At 44.6% G+C, this 24,179-nt stretch overlaps 2 protein-coding genes and 1 long non-coding RNA gene across 9 annotated transcripts in view; 2 read left to right on the top strand and 1 right to left on the bottom strand.

The window, feature by feature from the left end:
- The first annotated feature begins 9,800 nt into the window (after positions 1-9,800).
- On the top strand, positions 9,801-15,705 carry LOC147577146 (uncharacterized). The gene is made up of 4 exons (XR_015239952.1): positions 9,801-10,274; positions 12,625-12,918; positions 14,481-14,563; positions 15,429-15,705. It is a non-coding gene; the product is annotated as an uncharacterized LOC147577146 (long non-coding RNA).
- Positions 15,706-15,963: 258 nt separating this feature from the next.
- DPH3 (diphthamide biosynthesis 3) lies at positions 15,964-23,579 on the bottom strand. 2 transcript variants are annotated; one of them, XM_025913440.2, is made up of 3 exons: positions 23,123-23,579; positions 22,515-22,589; positions 15,964-18,410 (listed from the first exon to the last, which is right to left on the bottom strand). In XM_025913440.2, the coding sequence occupies exons 1-3, from the start codon at positions 23,420-23,422 to the stop codon at positions 18,345-18,347; spliced, it is 441 nt and encodes a 146-aa protein (XP_025769225.2). In that variant the 5' UTR covers positions 23,423-23,579; the 3' UTR covers positions 15,964-18,344. The 2 variants fall into 2 exon arrangements, with proteins under 2 accessions (XP_025769225.2, XP_025769226.2); XM_025913441.2 differs by lacking the exon at positions 22,515-22,589.
- Positions 23,580-23,793: 214 nt separating this feature from the next.
- OXNAD1 (oxidoreductase NAD binding domain containing 1) overlaps positions 23,794-24,179 on the top strand; it is a 40,852-nt gene continuing 40,466 nt past the window's right edge. For 4 of the 6 annotated variants that reach the window (XM_086674244.1, XM_086674242.1, XM_025913840.2 and 1 more), the window contains exon 1: positions 23,824-23,929. The gene's annotated coding sequence lies outside the window, so the exon portion shown is untranslated. Of the gene's footprint in view, positions 23,930-24,179 lie in introns of all 6 variants that reach the window. The other 2 variants (XM_086674243.1, XM_086674240.1) reach the window with 1 other exon arrangement.

Here is a 24,179-nt window from a genome sequence, read left to right as displayed (position 1 = left end):
CCTGATCGCTGACTGTCTGTTTGGGTGTCTGGCGAATTCTCCTCTTTCTGTCTCTAATTTGTGTTTTAACTTCAACTGCAGGGTGCTAGATTTACTATGTGTCAGAGAGATATATACAGGAGAGAACATACAGTACACCTTGTACTTAATGGTGTTTGGAAAGAAAGATGGAAAGAACTGTGATTTTTACCCAAAAGATCAGGACAGCATGACCTTTTGAGTTGTGTTGCTCGAGGCCTGGTTAAAATTGCCCCTCCTTTGATCCAAAGGCTGACCTTGCTAGTAGCCTCCAAATGTTCCACACTTGTGTTGTTTCTCTTTAGGAATAGATGCCTGTACCATGTAAAGGATGGATAATATAGGAAGGGCTTTTACATGGGAGCCATTTTGCTACACTTAGCCCAGTGTATGCTGATTTGGAACAAACTCGATACTCTAAAATGGACGTCCACATGGCTGGAAGATATTTATGTGGGCATTGCTGAACAAGGCAGGGGAGTAGACCTGGACTTTGGCCCTTTTAGCACCCCCCTCAATGGCCAACGATCGATATATAAATTACTGTTGGGCCAAAATAAAATCAGTGCATCTTTCTACAACCAGGGCAGTCTTGCTTGGTCACAGTCCATCCCCCCAAAATCCCACGGAGGGGAAATGGAGGGGTAGGAGAAATCGGGGAAGACAAGATCAGCTCTCAGAGGTAGGGTCAAGCCTGAGTAAGAGAACTACTCCCAACACCTCATGAGACCGGCAGGGCTTTTGGCTGCCAGTCGCATAGCCAGTCAAAACTCGGGGCCAGGAGATGAGGCTTCTCCTGGCCAACAATCGGGATCAAGAGGTAAGGTATCTCCTGGCCAGCTATAGGAAATTGAGATAAGGGACGCCTTTTCCTCCTTTTTCCTATAGATGGGCAATTTCCCAACCAAGGCCAATACTCCTTTGGGATACATTCTGAAAAATTGGGATGATTTTGATCCACAAACCCTGAAGAAAAAGCAACTCATTTTCTTTTGCACCGAGGCTTGGTCTCAATACAAATTGGAGGAGGAAACCTGGCCGCCAGAGGGAAGTATCAATTATAATACTATCCTACAATAGGACTTGTTTTGTAAATGTGAGGGGAAATGGGGAGAAGTCCCCCTGTTCAATGTTTTTGGGCTTTAAGAGAAAATCAGGACATGTGTATGCAACGCAAGGTCGACCGTGGCTTATTGGCAGCCCTTTCCAAGCTCCAGCAATCAGGAGGGGAGACAATCAAGGGCCCTTTGGCTGTGCCCAAAGCAGGACCTAGAGAAAGAGGAAGCAAAGTCTCCCACCTCCATCTCCTCCTCGGGTCCTCCATCCATAGATCCAGACTTAAAAACGTGCACTTCTGCTCCCCGCTGCCCACCTTAGCCAGGCCTTCCCCATAATGAAACAGGCATGTTTTCCTTAAGAGAAGCTGGAGTGCCAGGAGGAGGGCCGCACGGAGGGAGCACTATGATAAGATCACAAGCACCTTTTTCATTCTAAGACTTAAGACAGATAAAAGGAGGGGCGCCTGGGTGGCTCAGTTGGTTGAGCATCTGACTTTGGCTCAGGTCATGATCTCATGATTTCTGAGTTTCAGCCCCACACTGGGCTCTGTGCTGGCAGTGCAGAGCCTGCTTGGGATTTTCTCTCTCTTTCTGCTCCTCCCTGCTTGCTCTCTCTCCAAAAAAATAAATGAACTTAAAAAAAAGAACCAAGGTTAAGCCCTCAAATTACGCTAAACTGGCCACTATTTTACAGACACAGGAAGAAACCCCAGTGAGGCTCTCCTTCTCACATTCTTTTTTTGATAATGCCAGAGAGCCCCACTCCCTTGCTAGGAAGGGACATTATGACTGAATTAGGGACTACAGTGCTCCTGGCTCTAGGCCAAATAAACAACTGCCTCCCTCTGATGGAAACTGATAATGATTCACCAGTATGGGCGATACAGGGAGAACTGGGCAGAGCTTTAACCTCAATACCTGTGCAAATACATCTTAAGGATCCCACTTCTCTTCCATGCCGGAAGCAGTATTCTCTAAAACCAGAGGTTAAAACAGAGCTAGTAAAAATTAAAGAAACTCTGAAGAACAGGGGCTTTTAAAGGAATGTAACAGCCCCTGTAATACTCCGATATTGGGAGTACAGAACCCTAATGGGGGATGGAAGCTAGTGCAGGATCTACACATCATTAATGAAGTGGTTGTCCCCATCCACCCTGTGGTTCCAAACCCCTATACCTTGCTGGCCTAGATTCCACCAGATATGAAATGGTTTAGTCTTAGATTTAAAAGACGCTTTCTTCTGTTTTCCAGTACATCCAGATTCTCAATTCTTGTTTGCCTTTGAGGATCCCGTCCTTCCGGCTTCAGGCTTCACAATTAACTTGGACAGTGTTGCCTCAGGGCTTTCGAGATAGTCCACAGCTATCTTAACACACGTGATCTTTTGGAATTTTCAGCTGATAATTGCGCTTTGCTGCAATATGCGGATGACCTCTGGCTGTGTGCCCCTTCTGAACCAACTATACAGGCTGGTACCAAGGCCCTCTTCAATTTTCTAGCAGAAAGAAGATATAAAGTCTTCCAACAGGCCCAATTGTCTGAGACTTCTGTTCAATATTAGGATTAATCCTTTTGGAAGGCACAAGAAGACTACGAAAAGACAGAATTCAGCCTATTGTCTCGTACCCTCTTCCGGAAGAAACTTCTTAGACAACTGAGAGTTTTTAGGCAATACCGCCATTGTCACTTACGGGTATCAGGATATGGAGAGGTAGCTCGCTCCCTCTGATCACGGACACACAGGCCACAAATACTCACTTACTGGTATGGGACACTGAGTCAGAACAAGCTTTTAGAAACCTTAAGCTCACGTTGTTGGGCGCCCCAGCCTCGCGCCTTCCCATTGGAAGTTCTTTTAACTTATATGTTACAGAGAGAAAGGGGGTAGCGTTGGGCATTCTGACTCAGAAATGAGGCCCAATACAGCAACCAGTGGGGTATCTTAGCAAAGAACTTGATCTGGTAGCTTGTGATGGCCTGCATGTCTTAGGGCCGACACACATGTTGCCCTTTTAATTCCTGAAGCTACAAAACTAACCCTTGGGCAAGACCTTACAGTCTAGGCCCCACGTAATATCCAGGGGCTCCTACTGGTGGACGGCAGCCATTAGTTCACAGCCGCCTTCTGCAGCCTCAGGCACTCCTGCCAAAGGGGCCTGCTGTGTATGTAAAGACCTGCTCCTCTCTGAACCCAGCAGCCTTCCTGCCAGAGGAAGGTAAGGAGCTAACACAACAAATGTTAGCCCAAACTTCTGCTGCCTGAGAGGAATTAAGGGAAACTCCTATGGAAAACCCAGAATGGACCCTCTACACAGATGGGAGTTCTTTTGTTGAGCAGGGCTCCCAAAAAGCTGGGTATGCAGTGGTGACTCTTCATAAAACTCTGGAAAGTGGCACCCTACCATCAGGAACTAGTGCTCAGCTGGCCGCATCAGTTGCCCTTACTAGAGCCCTAGAATTAAGCAAAGACAGTTAACATTTATACTGACTCTAAGTACGCTTTCCTAGTCTTACATGCTCATGATACAAAAGACATTTTTTTTAACAGCTTCAGGGTCTCCTATCAAGTATTACCAGGAAATTACCCGACTTTTACAGGCTGTTCACCAGCCCTTAGAGATAGAACACTGCAAAGGACACCAAAAAGGAATGGATGAGATAGCAGAGGGAGACAAGCTGGCTGTAGCCACAACAAAATCGGCAGCCAGATCTTAAGTTACTCCTACCATTGCCTCCCTTATCTGGGATGGCTGTATAACTCAAGAAAAGCCTCACTACTCGACAGAAGAAAAAACAATGGGCATCAGAACGGGGTTCCACACCCCAGCCTACAGGGTAGTTGTAGATGGATGACGGCACACTTCATTTACCGGCCGCTAGCCAGTGGAAGGCTTAAAAACTCTACATTACACCTTCCATCTACATTTGCAGGGTTTTACCTACGTAAATGTAGGGTAAAACCCTGCAAATGGCTCAAAAACTTTCTACAGGAAGGAATTTAGATAAGACTATTGAGCATATTCTAAAAACCTGCGATATCTGCCAAAGAAATAACCCACTCTCTCACCCGCAGGCTCCAATAGGGTTACAAAGAACTGGAAATTATCCCAGGGAGGATTGGCAAACAGATTTCACACATATGTCAAAAACACAAGGATATAAATATCTTTTGGTATGGGTAGACACCTTCACACTTTGGGTTGAAGCCTTTCCTCACAGGACTAAAAAAGCCTCAGAGGTGGTTAAGCACTATTAAACGAGATTGTTCCTCTGTTTCGGACTCCCTAGATCCCTTCAAAGCTCTAGTGGTCCCTCCTTTAAGTCTTCAGTAACCGAAGGGGTATCTAGGGCTCTGGGCATTGATTATCATCTGCACTGTGCCTGGAGGCCACAAACCTCAGGGAAAGTAGAAAAGACCAAAGAAAGCATTAAGAGACATCTTAGAAAGATGGCCTAAAAAACAAGTCAGAACTGGATACCCCTACCTCCAATTGCTTTGTTTCAGATTAGAACCATCCCCATGAAAAAGGGCCTAAGCCCTTCTGAAGTTCTTTATGGAAGACCCTTTCTTGTTAATGACTTGATGGCAGGTAAAGAGGTATTTGATTTGGTAAACTATGTAATTCCTTTGGCTAAATTCCATCAGACTCTTCAGGAATTATCTGTCTCTTAACTCTGGGATGACCAGTGTCCCCTGTATAACCCAGGAGATCAGGTACTCATGAAAACCCTTCCTTCTTTGTCCCCATCTTTAGGACCAGTGTGGAAGGGTCCACACATGGTCATCTTGGCAAATCCTACTGCTGTCAAAGTACTGGAATTTGACTCCTTGATTCATCGCTCCTGAGTTAAGCCGTGGTTTCCATCAGAACAGGACAACACGGAGCCCGAGTTAAGTTGTGAAACAGGAGAAGGCCTTAAATTGATATTCAAGAAAAGGACAGCACAGAATGAAGATAAGTAACACAATATATTGGAATATACTAATAATATGCCTATGGGGTTCAGAAACACTTCCTGTATGTATTCCACCAACCCCACCACTATTAGGGGTGAATGATAGGATCCCTTTGGTTGAGGCAGCTAACCTAACTTTTATAGAGGGAGACCGTGTTTTAAAATATGACCTGGAATATGGCAATTTTACAATTTGGCATTGGGATAATAGCCATATCCTTAACTTACCTAAGGGCAAACCTTTTACAGGTTACTTATTTGTAAAATTAGAACAAAGTCATAAATATTGGGCTGAAATTTTGCCCAGCAATGAAACTGGAAGGGAATTATATAACTCAACTAAAAAGATACATTGTATTGCCATAGATATAGATGATCGAAAAATTAAAAAGGTCCCAGGTTATGAAGAACAAGATATTGCGGCTGGATGTGTGATGTGCCATAGTATTGCTTGTCCAGATAGTCTCCTGCCCTGCCAATGCGGCTGGAAGGCTAATCACGCATTATTCTTAAAGGTCCAATGGTGGACCCAAGTGCCTACGGGAAACATCACGGTTAGACCCGGAAGGCTTTGGGAACCTTTGTGGCAAAGCCAAACCACCGCCTACCTGGGAGTCTCCTCGATTTTGTTGACTCTAACTTGGGACACCCAGAGGTTTTGGGTTGATACTTACTATCCTAATTGCTCCCACTCCATAGATTTACAATGGAAACAACACCTATGGTGGATACAACATTACTGGCCCCAAAATAACAAGATAATGAAAAGAGATCTTATAGGAGGGATAGGAACAGGATTAGGCATATTGGGGCAGGCAGAATTTGCTGCTGCTGAGGAACGACACAATTTGGAAAAGGATTCCTTATCCAAAATAGGCCATATTAAAGGCACTTTGTTTCAAGAAGAAGGCAAAGGATGGGAAACTCTTTCAAAAGAAAATGAGGTCTTAGTAAGGTGGATAAGTAAAACCAGAGAAACCGTACAAAGGCATTTCCAAACTCAAACCTGGGAAAGGGCATGTATTCTCACCCAGGAAGGATTGCTCACCATGTTAATGCAGATGGAATCTGAGGTGGCCATGGGACAATGGCCTACTCTAATGAACGCTGAATTGGAAACTCAAAAATTATGGCCTATATATGGAAGCCCCAAGTTATGGAAGATTATTACTGGGGGCTGTAACTCGAGGCGTTGCATCTTAAGGGCACATGTGCCTCGGATGGACCATGCTAATTCATATCCAATAGTTCAGCTTGCAGGCATAGGGATCATATTAAATCAGACAAGGATTTTGCCAATGGGGAGTCGATGGGCCATAATGTCAAATGAATCAGCTTGGGCTCCCATATCTCTTTCTCACTGCGAAGAGAGAAATAAAATCTGGCTGTGCCCTCAACAAAGCTGGAACCCTGATTTCGCTCAGGTCTGGCCACTCGTCTCTACCCCAATAACCAATAGCATTTGGTACATGGGTAGAGGGAAATTTTGCTGGGAAAGTAAACAAGGAGAAATAGCTGACACAGAGAGTTTTACCTGTGAGCATATGTACCATGTACTAAATCATACCGGAGTATGGTGCAACACTGGAACCGTTGGTCGAATACATTTACAAAAGATTAACAAGACTTACAGTAATCTGGATATGGAAGATCAATCTTTCCTTGAGGTAGAATTAAATATGCCTCATGGAATTGTTCCTATGGAAACTGGATGGCCAAAGGAAGAATTGAGGATTGAGGACCATGAGCTAGCTCAGGTGCTTAATTATCCTAATCAACAATATCACCAGATCCAAATAAGTATGGAAGAGGGAGGAAAAGCTATAGTTAAATTGGTAAAAAATTATGACCAGACATGCCAGGGATTTTTAGGATGGCTACAATGCAGCTTTCCTTCCTATGTTGTGGCTTCCTCCCTAGGGGGCGCTGCATTTGGAATATTGCTTGTTGGTCTGATATTCTTTTTGTGTGTCATTTGTAGACGCTGTTGTATACGCCAGAAAAATAAGACATCCAAGGCAATTTTGCAAACCAAGATGTAACAAACACCCTCCCATTAGATCGGATCTCTGGATCGACTTCTGAACCTGCCCTGACTGCGGTTCCCCTGTCATCGTCCCCCTTCAGCAGGAAGCAGTTTAGATCGGTCATCGTCCTGGTTCATAATAGCAGTTAGGAGTCATGTGTTCAGAGTGGGGATTATAATAGGGAGAGATAGGATAAAATAGGCAGAGAGGGAAAGGTTAGGACCTGAGGTCCCTGTGTGGAGAAAAACACCTATTTTGAAACAATGCTGGGAGCATCTGACTACGCCAAACCCCCTCAGGCGTAAGGACCCTCTTAAGAATGTAAGACACCACCTACTCCCCCTCAGGTTTCCCTCAGGAATTTGACAATCAAAATACCTGACTGAAAAAACTAAACCATAAAACTTATCTTAACCGAGGGACAGTATTGACCAGTCTGACTCCTCACACAATGGAGTCGAGCCAGTCAGGAATGGATAACCCAGCACCTGCGCCTAGAGTTGTGCAGCCAGTAGGGGTAGAACCTGACAAGGAACGGGGGGCAGGGAAGGGGTGACCAGATTCTTATAAAACAAGGACCCCTGCCTATGGTTGCGGGTATTCACCTTCAAATGCTCCCTCTCTGTAAAGAGAGCTTTCCTGCTATTCTTCCTTTCTGACCTTATACTCTAATAAACTTCTGCCTGCTACTCGTTCCGTGTCCACCTCTTCATTCGTCGAAGCGGCGAGATAACGAAGACTGGGTATTGATGTACAGAAAATCCTGCAACGCCAGGTTTGGTAGGACGAGGTGGTTCCCTCCCTCGTTTGTCCCTCAGTCCCTTAGTTCTTACAGCCATTGGGCTGCCCTCGGCCTGCCCCTGTGTAGCACTGTACTAGTGTGTGATCACTCACCACCATTCAGCCAAGGGCACACAGGTTCCCAAATCTTCCACCTGCTTCCACCACTAAGTTACAGTATGACCTGGGACTCCTCAGCGTCCAGGAAACTATGAGGACTTTTGTTGTTGAAAGCTCAGTGATTTGAAATCTCATGTAAGGCAAAGAAGCCCTGTCGCACTTAAAACAGAAATTTCACTTCAAGGACTTTTCTGGAGTTATCAGGGAGTCTGCCATGCTGGAGGTGGAAAGCCGCCCTACTACCAGGCAGTCTCAGGACTGGCCTATACTACTCCTCTTCCTTCCTGGCCTACACCACTTCTGGGCCTCAGGACACCAGAGCTGCTGCTCTCCTCTGGCCTGGTTCTCAAATGCAGCATCCCTGGACTGCGAGTCAGCCTGAAGCCCAGCCCTGCCCTCCTCTGAGCCCATCTCCTTCAGAAGGAGGCCTTCCCTTTGGCACCTCCTTTCCACATCAGAAACCCAAGTGTTCGCTGGTTCTGTTGGGGCCATAAAACAATCCTGCCAACAAAAAGACCTCTTCATGTGTGTACAGAAGAGAGCAAACACAATTTATTGTTACATAAGAACCAACAGACTCACATGTGAGGTAACTCAGAAGTGACTGGAGTCGACACGATTGCACATGAATTTCTGCAGTAAAGTGGAAGAAGGAATAAGGACAACTTCTCATTTCTCATCTCCTTGAGAGGCTAAGGAGTAGGCCTTGTAAGGATCTCCTGAGTACCTCCAGATGTTGTAGGAATTTTTACCTCAAAACCCGGAGTTTGTTGCTCGCCGCTTCAAAGAATGAAGAGGTGGACACAGAACGAACAGCAGACAGAAGTTTATGAGAGTATAAGCTCAGAAAGGAAGAACAGCAGGAAAGCTCTCTTTAGAGAGAGGGGGCATTCGAAGGTGAATGCCTTCTATAGGCAAGGGGTCCTTGTTTTATCAGGTTCTGGTTGTCCCCTTCCCTGCCCCCTCATTCCTTCTCAGGTTCTACCCTTATTGGCTTGATAACTCTAGATGCTGGGTTGTCCACTCCTGATTGGCTGGATTCCAAGTATGAGGGGGTGGTCTATGGCCATAATGTTCCTTGTGGGTCATATGTTTTATGGTCTACCATGTTTTTTCAGTTAGGTCTTTTGTCAAATTCCTAAGGGGAAGTAGGTGGTATTTGTTACATTCTTAAGAGGAACCTTCTATCCGAGGGGGTTTGCTATAGTCAGATGCTCCAAGCATTGTTCCAAAACATGTGTTTTTCCCCACCCAGGAACCTCAGGTCCTAACCTTTCCCTCTCTGGGGTCAGAAGGACCTCAACCTTGCATTATCTTATTTTTTTAAAGTTTATTTATTTTGAGAGTGAGAGCACACACATGCGTGCGCACGTGCACACACACACATGCACAAGCAGGGGAGGGGCAGAGAGAAGAAGAGACAAAATCCCAAGCAGGCTCCTTGCCATCACTGCAGAACCGGATGAGGGGCTTGAACTCACAAACTGTGAGATCATGACCTGAGCCAAGATCAAAAGTCAGACACTTAACCAACTGAACCACCCACGTGCCCCTCAACCTTGCATTATAAAATCAAAAGTTTGTGCCTCTTCTTAGGCCCATTTGGTTTGCATGAAGACTCCCTAAGGATGGAGAAATGGGAGATAGGTGCTTTCTCCCTCAAAGACAGTATCCTTATTTTACCTTTACAGTCCCTTTGGAAAAGCCACCAATATTATTCCAAAACTCACCCCTTTTCTGATAGAACTCTAATGACAATCTCCCCTCCTTTTTCTCTTGGTGCATCATTTGGTGCGAATCTGTACAGTTCATTGGGCTTATCAATAATTTCATGTTTATTATCCCATCTGATCTTCAAAACTCATCATTTTACTGACATAGAAACAAAGTAACTATCGTAAACTTGACTTAAGGGAGCTGAGACGTGAACTCAGGTTTTTGATATCAAAGAGCTCATCTTTTTCAGCCTCCCAGAATAAATTGCTGGGCCATTCTAATGCAAGCAAAGAAAGAAAGGTCATATAAGAAGAGGAAGTAGGGAGAGGCATTTTATATTTCTTCAGTTGAGCACTGTGCTGCATTCTAGAACAGAGCCACTCAATAGAACTCTCTGTGATGATGGAAATGTTCTTTACTTGAACCATCCAATATGGTAGCCACAAGCCACAGCCACATGTGTACATGGGTACTTGAAATTAAGAACTGACTTCTTAATTTTATTTCATCTTAATTGAAATGTAAATTAAAAAAACCACACATAGTCAGTGGCTACCATGTTGGACAGCGCAGATCCAGAATGCAAAAGCCCTGCTAGGTGGGTAAGATGTCCCCTTGCTTGGTAACCAGTGGGCTGTGTTTGCCTCAGGCCTTGGAGTGAAGCTTCCACAGATGTTATTCACATTAAGTAGGCTTCCCCTTGGGAAGAAGAACATGTGAGCCCAGAGAGGTTTCAGCTGCTGACATGGCTTGGGCTGTCAACATTCCTGTCCAGTGGGGCTCTGGCTCCCCCAACAGGGCCTGGCCCCTGTCAGCTCCCCCCTCCTTCTCTTCCTCTGTCCCCTCTCCCAGCCCAGAGCACGGCACTCATCCCCAGGTTGCTCCTTCAGGCAAATCAGGACAACTTCATCAGAGAATAGAAATCAGGACAGGACAACTTCATCAGAGAATAGAAATAATCGTTCACCTGCTTAAAAGTCATATCAGAACACAGCTGACAGAGACCTTCAGAATTCTTTCTTCACACCCACCCTGTTTCACAGTTAAGACAAGGCCTGGAGAGGTGACCAGTAACGTCCTTGGCCTCTTTGCCTAGGGCCCTGACCCACTGAGCTCACAGATGGGGCAGAACGCGTGTGTAAGCAAGAAAACAGGAGCCATCTGGCCATGGTCAGGCATTCCTCTTGCCTGGTTACGTACATGCAGTGATTCCATTAAAAATGATGGTGTGGCACAAGAACAGACATTCAGATCAATGGAATAGAATAGAGAACACAGAAATGAACCCACAAACGTATGGCCAACTAATCTTTGACAAAGCAGGAAAGAATATCCAATGGAATAAAGACAGTCTCTTCAGCAAGTGGTGCTGGGAAAACTGGACAGCGACATGCAGAAGAATGAACCTGGACCCCTTTCTTACACCATACACAAAAATAAACTCAAAATGGATGTAAGACCTCAATGTAAGACAGGAAGCCATCACAATCCTCAAGGAGAAAGCAGGCAAAAACCTCTTTGATCTTGGCCGCAGCAACTTCTTACTCAACATGTCTCCAGAGGCAAGGGAAACAAAAGCAAAAATGAACTACTGGGACCTCATCAAAATAAAAAGCTTCTGCACAGCGAAGGAAACAATTAGCAAAACTAAAAGGCAACCGACAGAATGGGAGAAGATATTTGCAAATGACATATCAGATAAAGGGTTAGTATCCAAAATCTACAAAGAACTTATCAAACTCAACACCCAAAAACCAAATAATCCAGTGAAGAAATGGGCAAAAGACATGACTAGACACTTCTTCAAAGAAGACATCCAGATGGCCAACCGACACATGAAAAAATGCTCCACATCACTCATTATCAGGGAAATACAAATCAAAATCACAATGAGATGCCACCTCACACCTGTCAGAATGGCTAACATTAACAACTCAGGCAACAACAGATGTTGGCAAACATGCAGAGAAAGAGATCTCTTTTGCATTGTTGGAGGGAATACAAGCTGGTGCAGCCACTCTGGAAAACAGTATGGAGGTTCCTCAAAAAACTAAAAATAGAACTACCCTACTACCCAGCAATTGCACTACTAGGCATTTACCCACGGGATACAGGTGTGCTGTTTCGAAGGGACACATGCACTCCCATGTTTATAGCAGCACTATCAACAATAGCCAAAGTATGGAAAGAGCCCAAATGTCCATTGATGGATGAATGAATAAAGAAGATGTGGTATATATATACAACGGAGTACTGGCAATCAAAAAGAATGAAATCTTGCCATTTGCAACTATATGGATGGAACTGGAGGCTTTATGCTAAGTGAAATTAGTCAGTCAGAGAAAGACAAAAATCATATGACTTCACTCATATGAGGACTTTAAGAGACAAAACAGATGAACATAAGGGAAGGGAAACAAAAATAATATAAAAACAGGGAGGGGACAAAATAGAAGAGACTCATAAATATGGAGAACAAACCTGAGGGTTATGGGAGGGGTGGTGGGAGGGGGGATGGGCTAAATGGGTAAGGGGCATTAAGGAATCTACTCTTGAAATCATTGCTTCACTATATGCTAACTAATTTGGATGTAAATTTTAAAAAATAAAAAATAAAGTTAAAAAAAAAAGTGATGGTGAATAAGGGTTAAGTTTGGCGAAGAACCAAGTTTCTAATCCTTAACTATCAATGCATGCCTTTGGGTCACTTAGAGGAGCAAAACATTTCCATCCTGTTCTTAAAGAGTCTCCATAATATAATTCTATTTCTTTAATCGCCCTTTGAAGAGATGAGGCCCAATTCTCATAAACAAAAATACCTTGGAGCATATTTACTGATTGAATAAGAGTACTTATCCATTTGGGGGCTAACTACTAACAATCCTAACACTTTTATAAGCAGAAAGTCCTGCTTCAGTTCTAACTTCACTGATTTTTTTCCCCCTCAGCATGGTGTGTTGAGTGCTTAGCCATGCCAGATGGACAAGTCATGAGTAGGCCACATTTGGCTGGAAACATAAGCTGTATCTGGTGGACTGTGTCAAAGGTCTAAATTTCAAGGTTTCAGATATCGCACCACAGTCACCTGAGACCTGAAGCAAGAGCTGCTCACCTGATTTGAAACAGTTTGGATAACAAACCATTGGGTACTGCTGAAATGTATCAGGGAATTAGTTGTCATAAAAACATTCAAAATGAACATCCCAAAGTGCCAGCAAGCGGGAAACAGACATGTCAGTAAGGTGGGTAGTGAAAGTTCCCGTGAGTATTACATCTCACTTTTAATATCATATGAGCCTATGTTCCATTTCTCTCTATAATTAGGGCTAATAATTCAATATCTTCAAGTGGATATTTATGGCAGACTTTGGAAATAATCTGTTATTACTAGAGTTACATTGCTCTGAATTTGAATATGGAAAACACAGCCAAAGACTCGCTCATCTCAAAACACAAAAAATTAGCAAAAAATTAGTCCCATGGGCTTGCTGTCTGATGTCTGGCCAGCAACATGAGAGTGGCTGACTTATTTTAATGTTTCAAACTGCTTCCATTTTATCACTTGGAAAATTTTTCAATTATTCCAACACAGCCAGAGAAGAGAGAACATGAGATTTGGAGTCAAAAGTATTGGATTGAAATGCCAAGCCTGACACTTAGATTACTTTCCAAAAATAGCCACCCCTTCCCTACCCACCACCTCCATGGGAGAATTGTATTTCCCTGCACCTTGACTTTGGGCTTGGCCACGTGACTTGTTTTGGCCAATGGAAAACTGGCAGACATGGCTCTTGCACTGCTGTCCTGGCAAGTCCCCGGGTCTGAGGAAGAAGGGTGGCATGGGACCAGAACCAGCTGCAGCCTGCTGTTTACAGTCACCAGCCAACTCCTGCTGATCCCTAGACACAAGAGAGAACAAACGACTACTGCTTTAAGTTTTGGGTGGTTTGTAGTACAATACTCGACACATTAACAAAAACTTGGTTCCAGTTAACATTGGGATAATGGTATCAACATCACATGTAATCCAAATGACATCGTGCTATTATCATTCTACCTGCTTAAGAACAAATGAAGTGCCCCACTCTCACCTTGGCTTCCCAACATTGTATGTGGTGCTAATTTGGTTAAACTGGGACTACACAACTACATTTCCAGAATCCCCTCCCCTGTGTGGTCCTAAGTTAGCACTGGCCACCAGAGAAAGACTGGAAGTAATATTCCAATTTCTGTCACTTGGGACTGCAGACTGGGACCCAGTGCCCTCTGGGGTGACCCTGGATGGCCTGTGCTGCCTTCACAGATAGTGCCCATTAACAGTTTGTTTCCCCCCCTTCTCCACTCTCAATCTTGGCATTCATCTTTGTCCAAAGGTTCAACATTTGACCCTATCCAAGAACTCAGTTCCCCTCTAAGAATGAAATCTGCCCCCAAATCTTTGCTTAGTGACTGGACCCTGCTACCATGATCAGGTCTCAGATGGGAACTACTTGCCTCGGTCCCAAGTGTTGACCCACTGAATAGCACCTGTGGCTCTGTGCCACTTATTGGGATGCCTCGTCCCTTACTAGACATTTACCTCTATTTGGGAGCCACCTCTTACTGAACCCCTTCCCCTGTCAAATGCCCCTCATTTGACTTCCTTAGATACACCTCCCCCATGTAAGCATTTTGTGAGCAAGGGGATAGTATTTTTAACTGTGATTCCCTATTCATTTGTCCTTTGTTTCAAGCCCTTAACAAGGAATAATTTGTAAAATGGTTTCCCAGTCAAATATGTAATCATGGGCAATTTGCTTTGTAGGAAGCAGGGAGTGGCAGGCATCCTCCAATGGAGTTAGAGAAATCCTAATTGCTCACACCTGCAGAAGCTGTCACTTTTGTAAGGTATGTAATTAGCAGCCAGAGTGTGTGCTAGAAACAATGGGATTGTCTGTTTGAACAAGGGACGCAGGCCAGAGACTGCCCAGTTTGGCGCTCTCCAACTCTGTTCATTAGCCCAGCCTGGGCTCTTGGGTCACTTGCTAAGGCTGATTTCATGCCTGAATACAAGGTGTGGGGTCAACTGAGTCCACACGCTTTTCTCCACAAAGCAGGTGTGACCACTTAAAAAAATTGGACCCTCTGTACCTTGCGATTATGAATTTCCTGTTTTTCTAGTCCAGTGGTTCTCAGCTTTGGTTGCACATTAGAATCACCAGGGAGATGCTTTAAGAATCCTGGTGTCCAAGCTGCACCCAGGCCAATTAAATCAGCTTCTCTAAGGCATCCGTGTATAGCTCCTCAGATAATTCCAATGTGCTGCCAAGTTTGAACACTGGTTCTAGATCAGTGGTTCTCAAATGTTAGCTGCATCAGAATCACTCGGAGAGCTTGTTAACACTCGCCCCCAGATTCAGTAAGTGCGGGGGAAGGGTGTCCAATAATTTGCACTTCTCATATTTATTCTAAGAATGCTATCAATGCTCAAAACAATGTTGAATTCCTTTTGGAATCAGAATGGTTAACCTTTATTTTGCACATATGATAGGTATTGTACTAAATGTTTTAGTCATTAGTTCGTTTAATTATTTTCACAAGGACTGTTTCACCCTTACCCTTCAAGTCTCAGAAGAAGTGCCCCACCTGCGCGATGCCTTGTGTCTGCCCTTTATAGATACAACTACTGAAGCTGTCACATCACATAGTTTGTTTCCTCCTGGGCTGTAACCACAGTCTGTAATCTTACTTCCCCTCTTCCACTCACCTGCAGGCTCCATGATGGCAGAGACCCTACCGAGTGCCTAACATGTGGCAGGCGCTCCACACACACTTTCGGAATGAATGAATCCACAGATCAACCACATTGGAAAGAGGTAGTGTTATGGTCTGCATTTCACACACCAGGACATAGAGATACAGAAACATTCAGTAGCTTGTCCAAGATTATAGTGGATGAACTGAAGTTCAAACTGTGTCTTGACCAGAGCTGGGCTCTCAAACAACTGTTGATCATCAGCCTTAAAATAAAATACCAACCTTCAACTGTCTTTGCCTGACTGCCAGTTGATTCACAGCTATTTTTTCCCCCCAGGAAAAATAAAAATCCACAACCAAAACCCATGTGGCCAAACTAAAAAAACAGTGACAATTTCTTTCCCATTTAAAAACTCTACCGTCCATACAAGAAACTTACTTAAAATTTCCTGAAGCAGGTGAAGGCTTCTTTCTACCTCATAGAAAATGGTATCAAAACCTTTTAATACAAAATGTTGGTGTTTAGGGGAAGAAAGCTACATGAAAACAAATGGATTTGAATTATGACTTTATTTAGTATCCTGATAATAAATTAATATGCACAGCAATCAAAAGCATTGGGCGCTTTCCCTAAAGTGGTTCTGGAGGTGTACACGAAGATATATGCAGAATCCTTTAAATAGCCAACTCTATTTTCAAACTCTGAAGTGTGGTAACATTAAGTCACTAAAGAAGCATGGGGTCTCCTTCTCTAATAGTTCATGATTTAGTTCAGAGTTTATAAAGGTTTCAATGACCATTTCAGCTCCCGCAAGCGATGAAGGCTGAAGTTCTAGTACTGACAGTTTAGAAATCACCCGATCTGGTCTCCTAATTGTAGAAGTGACAAATCCACTGCAAAGACTACAAAGCTAGAAAGAGACAGCCTGGATTACAAATCAGTTCTCAGAAGTGGTCTGAAAGGTCTGGTAAAGTACACAAGGCACATAGCGTCACAAAGAACTCTAGTCATACCCCAAAGGCCCTTGTGTTACTTTCTGCTTAACATAGGATTAAACCTTGTTCTTTTGCAGTTAACAAATTCTGGAAACAGAATCACTCCCATCACTGCAGATTATCATTGATCACCGACTGCCAGTGCACTTTTTCTCTCCTGGGATGTTTGGACTTGGGGACTTTTATTCCTTCTATGTTCACAGTAGATCTACATCAGGGGTGCCTGTTCCTGTCTGAAATTCATCATCAGCTGAAGGAGTTAATATTGGGATTTACAAAACCATCAAATCCGAGCATGAGACAGTTCATTTCTCTTTAGAGTTAATTCCCAGCAGTCAGCATACAACATGCTCTCATCTAAGTTGCCATTGGCTCAAATTCACTGGCGGATTCTTCTGGGGCATCAGTGTGTCCCTGAACAGCAGTGAGACTTCTCATTCCGTGAATATGTTATATAATACCATATAATGTACTATGCACCTCTGGCATACAATGTTTGGTGATTTAACCTAACAGCTGCACATAACCGTGCTTTTGCAAGGTGTTTTTTTGTGGGTTTTGTTTTTGTTTTGTTTTTTAAAAAGGCCACTTAGTTGTTTTAAGTTAAACCCTTGGCGAGTGTGTGAAGCACACGTATCAACCAGCGACAGACTGGTCATGTTCTGGCAAGCTATTTTTTTCCAATTGCGGGAAACGTTCCCATCCAAAACAACCTGCCGGACATCAGTGAATTTTTAAATTTTATAAACACATAGGAAAATTGTGCATATAAAAGAAAATCTTGAATTTTCGTGTAAGCGATTCTGATTTCTGGCTACTACACTGTAGCAAAGGAAGTCTGATAGCCTGTCTTTATAAATTCTTTTTACACTTCTAAGAATGCACGTCTGGTTCAGGTACAGCTTATAACCACTTGTTAGATGCATCCCCAGGGACATATTTATTTAGAGTCGGCATCTCATCTTCAAGTTCATCCTCGGCAAACCAAGAGTTGCTGTAGAAGCTTTGCCTTTTAGGGGCAGTGAGTCGATTTTGAGGTAACGCTGAAAGCACTGTTGCCAGCTGCAAGGCCTTGACACGAACCCCTATCTCGAAAGCAATTTCATTAGCCTGATCTAAAAACAAACAAGACCCAGATACGCAGTTATTACCTGCTCTGACCTGGCAAAACTATTCAAGCGTTTAATTTATAAGTTGGCAAGTTTTCCTCCTCTCGTTCTGCTACCGATTTCATTCCTTCGGCTGCTTTTCTTTTTGTCTTGTCCCAATGTTCGAGGAACATGCGGAAGATTGATAAGGAAACGCCAGATTCTTTGACCATTTCACTTTTTGACTTTTCTTTCTTACTAACTTTTTGCTCTGGAAAAAGGGTGAGCTCGGTATATTTTCTCTCTAATTCCACGAGCAGAACTCCATGTAGGAAGTATAATGGAAGTGGCATGCTAACCAGAACATGAACGTTCTAATGAATGCAAGACTGAGAAGTGGGAACTGAAAGTGCATGTGGACAAAGCAGCTAATTTGAGTTTAGAACAGCAAAGTTGATGTCCGATTTCAAAGAAAGGGCTAATTTTAATCATCTTAATAAATAAACCAAAAATATAATCCCCCCTTTTATTAAGGAATCCTAATGACTTTGAGGTAGATGATGCTGTGATCGGATAAGGAAGAAAACAGGTGTGAGACACAAAATTCACATGGAAAATTAACAACACATCCAATTCAAAGTTCTAAGCACAAAATCCAGGCATGTCGTGTTGTGCACTTGCTTCTTTAATTGGAGATGAACTTGGCAGCCAAAGGCAAGGATCCACACTCTAATGGAAGAGCCAACTACAGAATGGTTGTCCTCAGGAAGAAGCCAGTAACTTTGCATTTGATTTTTCCAGCCTGGCTCATTCCCAAATGTTCAGCATTTGGATTCCTAAAGTCTTCTTCAGCATTTAACTAATTCTTTGTGAGTGGAAGGGGCTGGGACTGTTTCTCCACACATAAACTGATCCTAAGACAGAACAAGTAATTACATTAATCATCGAGTGTGTCACAAATGCATCAATATTAGACTTTCGTTTTGTTGCAGAATCAATCCAGCTGTTCGTTTTTATTTTGATTTGTTTTAAAGTTTATTTATTTATTTTTTAGTAATTTCCACACCTAACGTGGGGCTTGGACTCACAACCTCAAGATCAAGAGTTAAACGCTCTTTCGACTTGAGTCAGCGAGGCACCCCACAGCTGTTAGTTTTTCATTGCTGTATCACTTCATCCTTGTTCAGAGTCAGTGTCGGCACCAAAATTATCATCTTAAAGGTGCTTCAGTTTTTAGTCCTGAACTCACACTTAATTCAAAGCAGCTTATCTTAGAAATAAGCATGCCCACCCCCTTCACCACAGAGCATCCACTTGTCAGAAATCACATTTATAAACACGTCACACCTTTTAAGTTTCTGTATTAATTACTACACTATAACTTCCCAAATTCAATATGTGGTCATTCAAATGCCTATCCTCTTCAAGGTAATTACTTTTTTTTTAAAGTCTATTTATTTATTAAAAAAAATTTTTTTCAATGTTTATTTATTTTTGAGAGACAGAGACAGAGCGTGAGCAGGGAATGGGCAGAAAGAGGGAGATACAGAATCCAAAGCAGGCTCCAGGCTCTCAGCCATCAGCACAGAGCCCAACGCGGGGCTCGAACCCATGGACGGTGAGATCATGACCTGAGCTGAAGTCAGACACTTAACAGACTGAGCCACACAGGTGCCACTTTTTAAGTCTATTTATTAAGTTTTGAGAGAGAGAGAGAGAGAGAGAGAGAGAGAGAGAGCGGGGCAAAGAGAGAGGGAGACACAGAATCCGAAACAGGCTCCAGGCTCTGAGCTGTCAGCACATAGCCCTCCGCGGGGCTCAAACCCAGGAACCGTGAGATCATAACCTGAGTGGAAGTCAAACGCACAACCGACTGAGCCACCCAGGCGCCCCAAGGTAATTACTTCTTCCAGCTAAAAGAGATTGCTCTTTATGCATTTCCCCACACAGATAATCTGCAGTGTCAGCTATGTTGTAAATGCATTTCAATCTCTGATTAGTTATCCTGGCTCATGTCAGCTACAAGAAACCTCTGCCTTCCAGGTTACCCCTCATCTCCTGTAGTCTGATCCCCAGCAGGGTCAGCCTGTATCGTGTCATCGCTCTCTCACTCCTGCCCAGCACCTAGCACCTCCTCTCCGACCCCAACTTGCTGTTTGAAATTTATGGTCTGTGACCAGCACATTGCTCCATATTCTCAACCCCTTCTTTAAAACATAACCACGTCTTCCTGCTTTAATACAGTGGTTCTCAAGAGGTGGTAGGAAGGGCGTGCTGATTTTGTCTCCAGGGGGCATCTGGCAATATTTGGGAGACATTCGGGGGATGTGCTCCTGGCATCAAATGAGCAGAGGCCAGGGATGCTACTAAACACCCTACAGCTCTGTACAACGGTTATTCAGCTCCAAATGACCCTAATGCTGGGTTCGAGAACAGGCCATCCCCTAAGGGCACCGTTTCCCCTATAGCCTCTCAAGTGGTGGTGCTGTGTTCCCTCAGAGCGCCGGTACCACAGAAACTGGAGGAGGGACTGGTTGCTCTTTCTGCCACTGCTCTCCTTCCCTCTCTACAACCCACCAACTTTGACTCTTAAGTCACACGATGTATCATCGCTGCTCCTCTCTGTTTTCTGGACCTACTTCAAAGTCCACAGTCAATTATCACAATCCCTCTTCCCTCACTCCCTCCTACCTACTTGACAAAACCACAACCATGGTTAAATCTAACTTCCTGTGTCTACGTTCACCCATGTAGCTGAATGTCTACCACCCTAAACCCTCTCCTGATCCTCTATCACCACCAGTTACTGCCCCATGTCTCTGCTCCCCTTTGCAGCAAATCGTTGAAAGAAAAGTCTACTCTTGCTGCTTCCTATTCTTCTCATTCTCTCCAAGAAGTTTTCCACCAGTCGGGCTCTGTCTCCATTACTCCATCAACACTGCTCTCACCACCGTCACAAATGGCCTCCCTGTTAAAGCCAATGGTTGACTGTCAGTTCGCTCTCAGTGGCATCTGACAAGGGTGTTCCCTTCCTCCACCTTTTCTCATCTGGCTTCCAGGATATGAGACCGGTAGTTTTCTTCCTCCTTCTTCAGGCAACTCTGCTGTTTCCTTGCTTCCCGTCCTGACCTTTTAACGTTGGGAGGGGTCCGAGCTGAGTCCTTTCTTTTGTCCATCTCTATCTATATTCACAGCCCTGGTCATCTTATCCAGTCTCAAGGCTCTAAACGCTATCTGTGTGCTGGTAACTCCAAAATTTACAGCGCCAGCTGATCTCTCTCTCTCTCTTTGAACTTCAGACTTGCACATCAAATTGCATTTTCACTTGCTCTCCACTTGGATCAAAAGTAGACCTCCTAAACTTAGTACCTCCAGCTCTGGTCCCTATACCTGCAGACACCTCCCCGTCAGTTGGCGGTAAATCCAACCTTCTAGTTACGAAGGCCACAAATGTGGAAATCATCTTTGATTCCTCTCATATCCTATACCCAATCAGTAAAAAAAGAATCGTTATCCTTTAAAGTGTATCCAGAATCCAACCACCTCTCATGATCTCCTCTGCCACAGCCTGGTCCGAGCCATCCATCTTCTCCTCTTGGTTCGTCTACCAGCCTCCTAACTGTTACCCTTGCTATATCCTAACGCCTATCCTTGCTGCCTCCCAGTCTACTCTGAACACAACAGCCAGAATCACTCTATTTTCACTTAAGTTGTATCATAGCGCTCCTTTGTCTGAGAATCCTCCATTGGTCCCCTGTGTCATTCACAGCAAAAGCAAAAGTCCTTAAAGTAGCCCATAAACACCTTTGTGATCGCCCCACTCCACTAATTTCATCTTGGGCTGCTCTCTCACCCTCATCTACTCTGCTCTGGTCACACTTGCTGTTCCTCAATAAAAATGGACCTGTTCCTGCCTTAGGGCCTGTCCACTGCAAGCTCCCTTTGCTGGACTGCTGTTATCCCCCAGGGCTCAATCCCTCACCTCTTTCAAGCTTTGCTCAATAAGGCTTCTCTCAGGAAGGTCTGCCCTGACCACCCTATTTAAAATTGCAACCTCCTCTCATACAAGCACTCCTTCTCTCCCTTACTCTGTTCTCTTTTTGTTCCAGAACACATTTTAATATAGGAATAAATCTGTAAGCTTCCAAATTATAGCCTGCTTCTCTCATGAGACTAAGTGCCTTGTTCTCACCTTCCCTATACTCATTTTAGAGTTTATTCTTAAGAATGTTAAGCTATTATATGTCAATTATATCTCCCTCCCACCACCACCAAAAAAAAAAAAAAAAAAGGGAAAATGAAACAATGTCAAACTTCTTACTTAAGACTCCATTCCAAGTACAGACCAAAGTTGGGGTAGGGGTGGGCAATAAGAACATTTCTTTTCTTTTAAAAAAAAATTTTTTTTTAATGTTTATTTATTTTTGAGAAAGAGAGAGAGAGACAGAGAGCAAGCAGGGGAGGAGCAGAGAGAGAGAGGGAGACACAGAATCTGAAGCAGGCTCCAGTCTCTGAGCTGTCAGCACAGAGCTCGACGCGGGGCTCCAGCTCACGAACCGTGAGATCATGACCTGAGCCAAAGATGGACGCTTAACCAACTGAGCTACCCAGGCGCCCCAGAACATTTGTTTTCTATTGTCAATATCCTTGAGTGAAAAACAGTAAGACAAAGACCAAAATGAAACTGTAAAATTGCAGCTATGACATGATAATGCAGAGTTTTATACGTATAAGCCAGGGAAGAAACACTATACAACTGTTCCCTCCAAAATAAGTCTAGGAGCTCTCAACAATTTTAATTACTTAGTAAATAAAGGAGGAATACAGGTTGTCAATCTTTATGATTATTTTTCTATTTAATGTGTAATCAATAATTTTCATTAGCTACGCAGTTTTCTTTATTGCCTTCTCCAAAGCTAAAATGAGTTACCCGCACTTAGATGTCACAGACTGCTCTAGGTCCTTGCCTTCCAACCACTTCCCCCCACCCCCGCACCTTTTAAAATTCGACGACTTACCTTGTCATAAATTACTTTTATAATGAGAGAGCAGCTAGGACACGTTGCCACGTCTTCCCCATTCTCCAAATCTTCCTATAACAAAATCAAACACCGTACGGTATTGTCTTCCCTTTGCGATCTCCTCCTCCCAAACTCTTTCCACCCTTACGGTCAAGCTCCTTTGTGGCTCGTCTCCCGACAAGGTATGTGAGGGCCAAAAAGGCCTGCCGAGAGAGATATCAACTCTATTTCTCCCGCGAAGCGCTACTTGAAAATACCCGGGAAGGTTAGCCAAGATTCAGTCGCCTCCAAACCCCTGGGAAGACTTAAAAAAAACGCGTCCCTTCCTCCCAAAAGAACTGGGATCCTAAATGGAGGAGGATGGCAAGATAGCAGCTGCCCTCCATCCGACCTTTCCCACCTCCACCTTCCAGCCCTCCGCCTGACTAAAGGCCAGAACGATGTGCCACGGTCAAATCAGGGTATCAACTTTACGGCGACTCAGAGACAGGGCAAAAAGGGCGTGGAAAATTGTGAGATGCAAGGTGACGGGACCGCGGAAAGAACGTAGCAAGAGCGAAAACGCGCCTGCTCCGACGAGTCGCCGGGAGGGGCCCTGAAGTTACCTTGGTAATGCAGAAGTTATCCCCACACGGGCAGGGGTAGAAATACGTCTCCGAGTCTTCATCATATTGGAAGTCCTCGATCTCCACCTCGTCGTGAAACACAGCCATTGTCACTGGGGGCGGCAGATGCCTGTCGTCCCCGCCAGCCGACACTGCCCCGGGACGGTCTAATTTCTCCCGCGCGGGCCCCAGCCGGGTGTTTTCAGCGGGCACCGGCTCAGGAACTATCGCTTCCGGCGCATACACAAAGACGCAACGCCGGCTTTCGAGGCCAAATGGGTGACCGGTTGCGGTCACCATGGAGATGGCTGAGCTAGGGGGCGGAGACCCTGGATGAGGGCGCCAGCTGCTAGGTGGTGTGCTCACCGCGCCGGCTGTCGGAGGCACCGACCAATAAAATGTGGGGATCGCTTGCGCCGCTCTGACGTGTCGTCTGGGACACCGGAAGTTGTCTCGCGCGGGTGGTGGAACTCTGGCAGGTCTTCGAGCGAAGTCCCCGCCGCGCCGGAGGCGCGGAGGCCCTTTACTGCGGCTGCCGTCCTAGCTCAAGTCCGCCGGGTTTAGAGAGGCCTGGGCCTTAGTCTGCGGAATCGGTGGCATCCCCCCCGGCCTTCAACGCCCTTGGGGAGAGGAGGGCGCTCCTCTGCTAGGTCTCAGGCGGCGGCAGGAGCAGCTCTGCCTCCTGGACCTCCCTTCCTGCCTCTCCGGTGACGGACGAAAAGTCCACTTGGAATTTTGATTCACCGAGTGACCTTGAGCTCAGGGCGACGCCTACTTTGTAGTTCCTGGCTGCGCTTGGCCATTCAGGTACATCCCCGCCTCTCTCCCTTATTCCAGATTATCTTCAAATGCCCTAAATTGTGTTGAGAGGACCACGGCCGGGAAGGCAGGCTGAGTTCTAGTCCTATGTTTGCCAAGCATGTATCATTATTAATGACAATGACTTGTAATAATAGTAATGACACCACCTTTTATTATTGGGAGTTTGCTATATACCAAGTATTGCACTAAGTATGATTCTTATATCAACCCTGGGAGTTTAGATGTTACTCCGTAT

Source organism: Puma concolor, chromosome C2, assembly GCF_028749965.1.
Source record: "Puma concolor isolate L17-30 chromosome C2, mPumCon1.1.hap2, whole genome shotgun sequence".
NCBI classification, from domain to species: Eukaryota; Metazoa; Chordata; class Mammalia; order Carnivora; family Felidae; genus Puma; species Puma concolor.
This window is presented reverse-complemented; position numbering and strand designations above follow the sequence as displayed.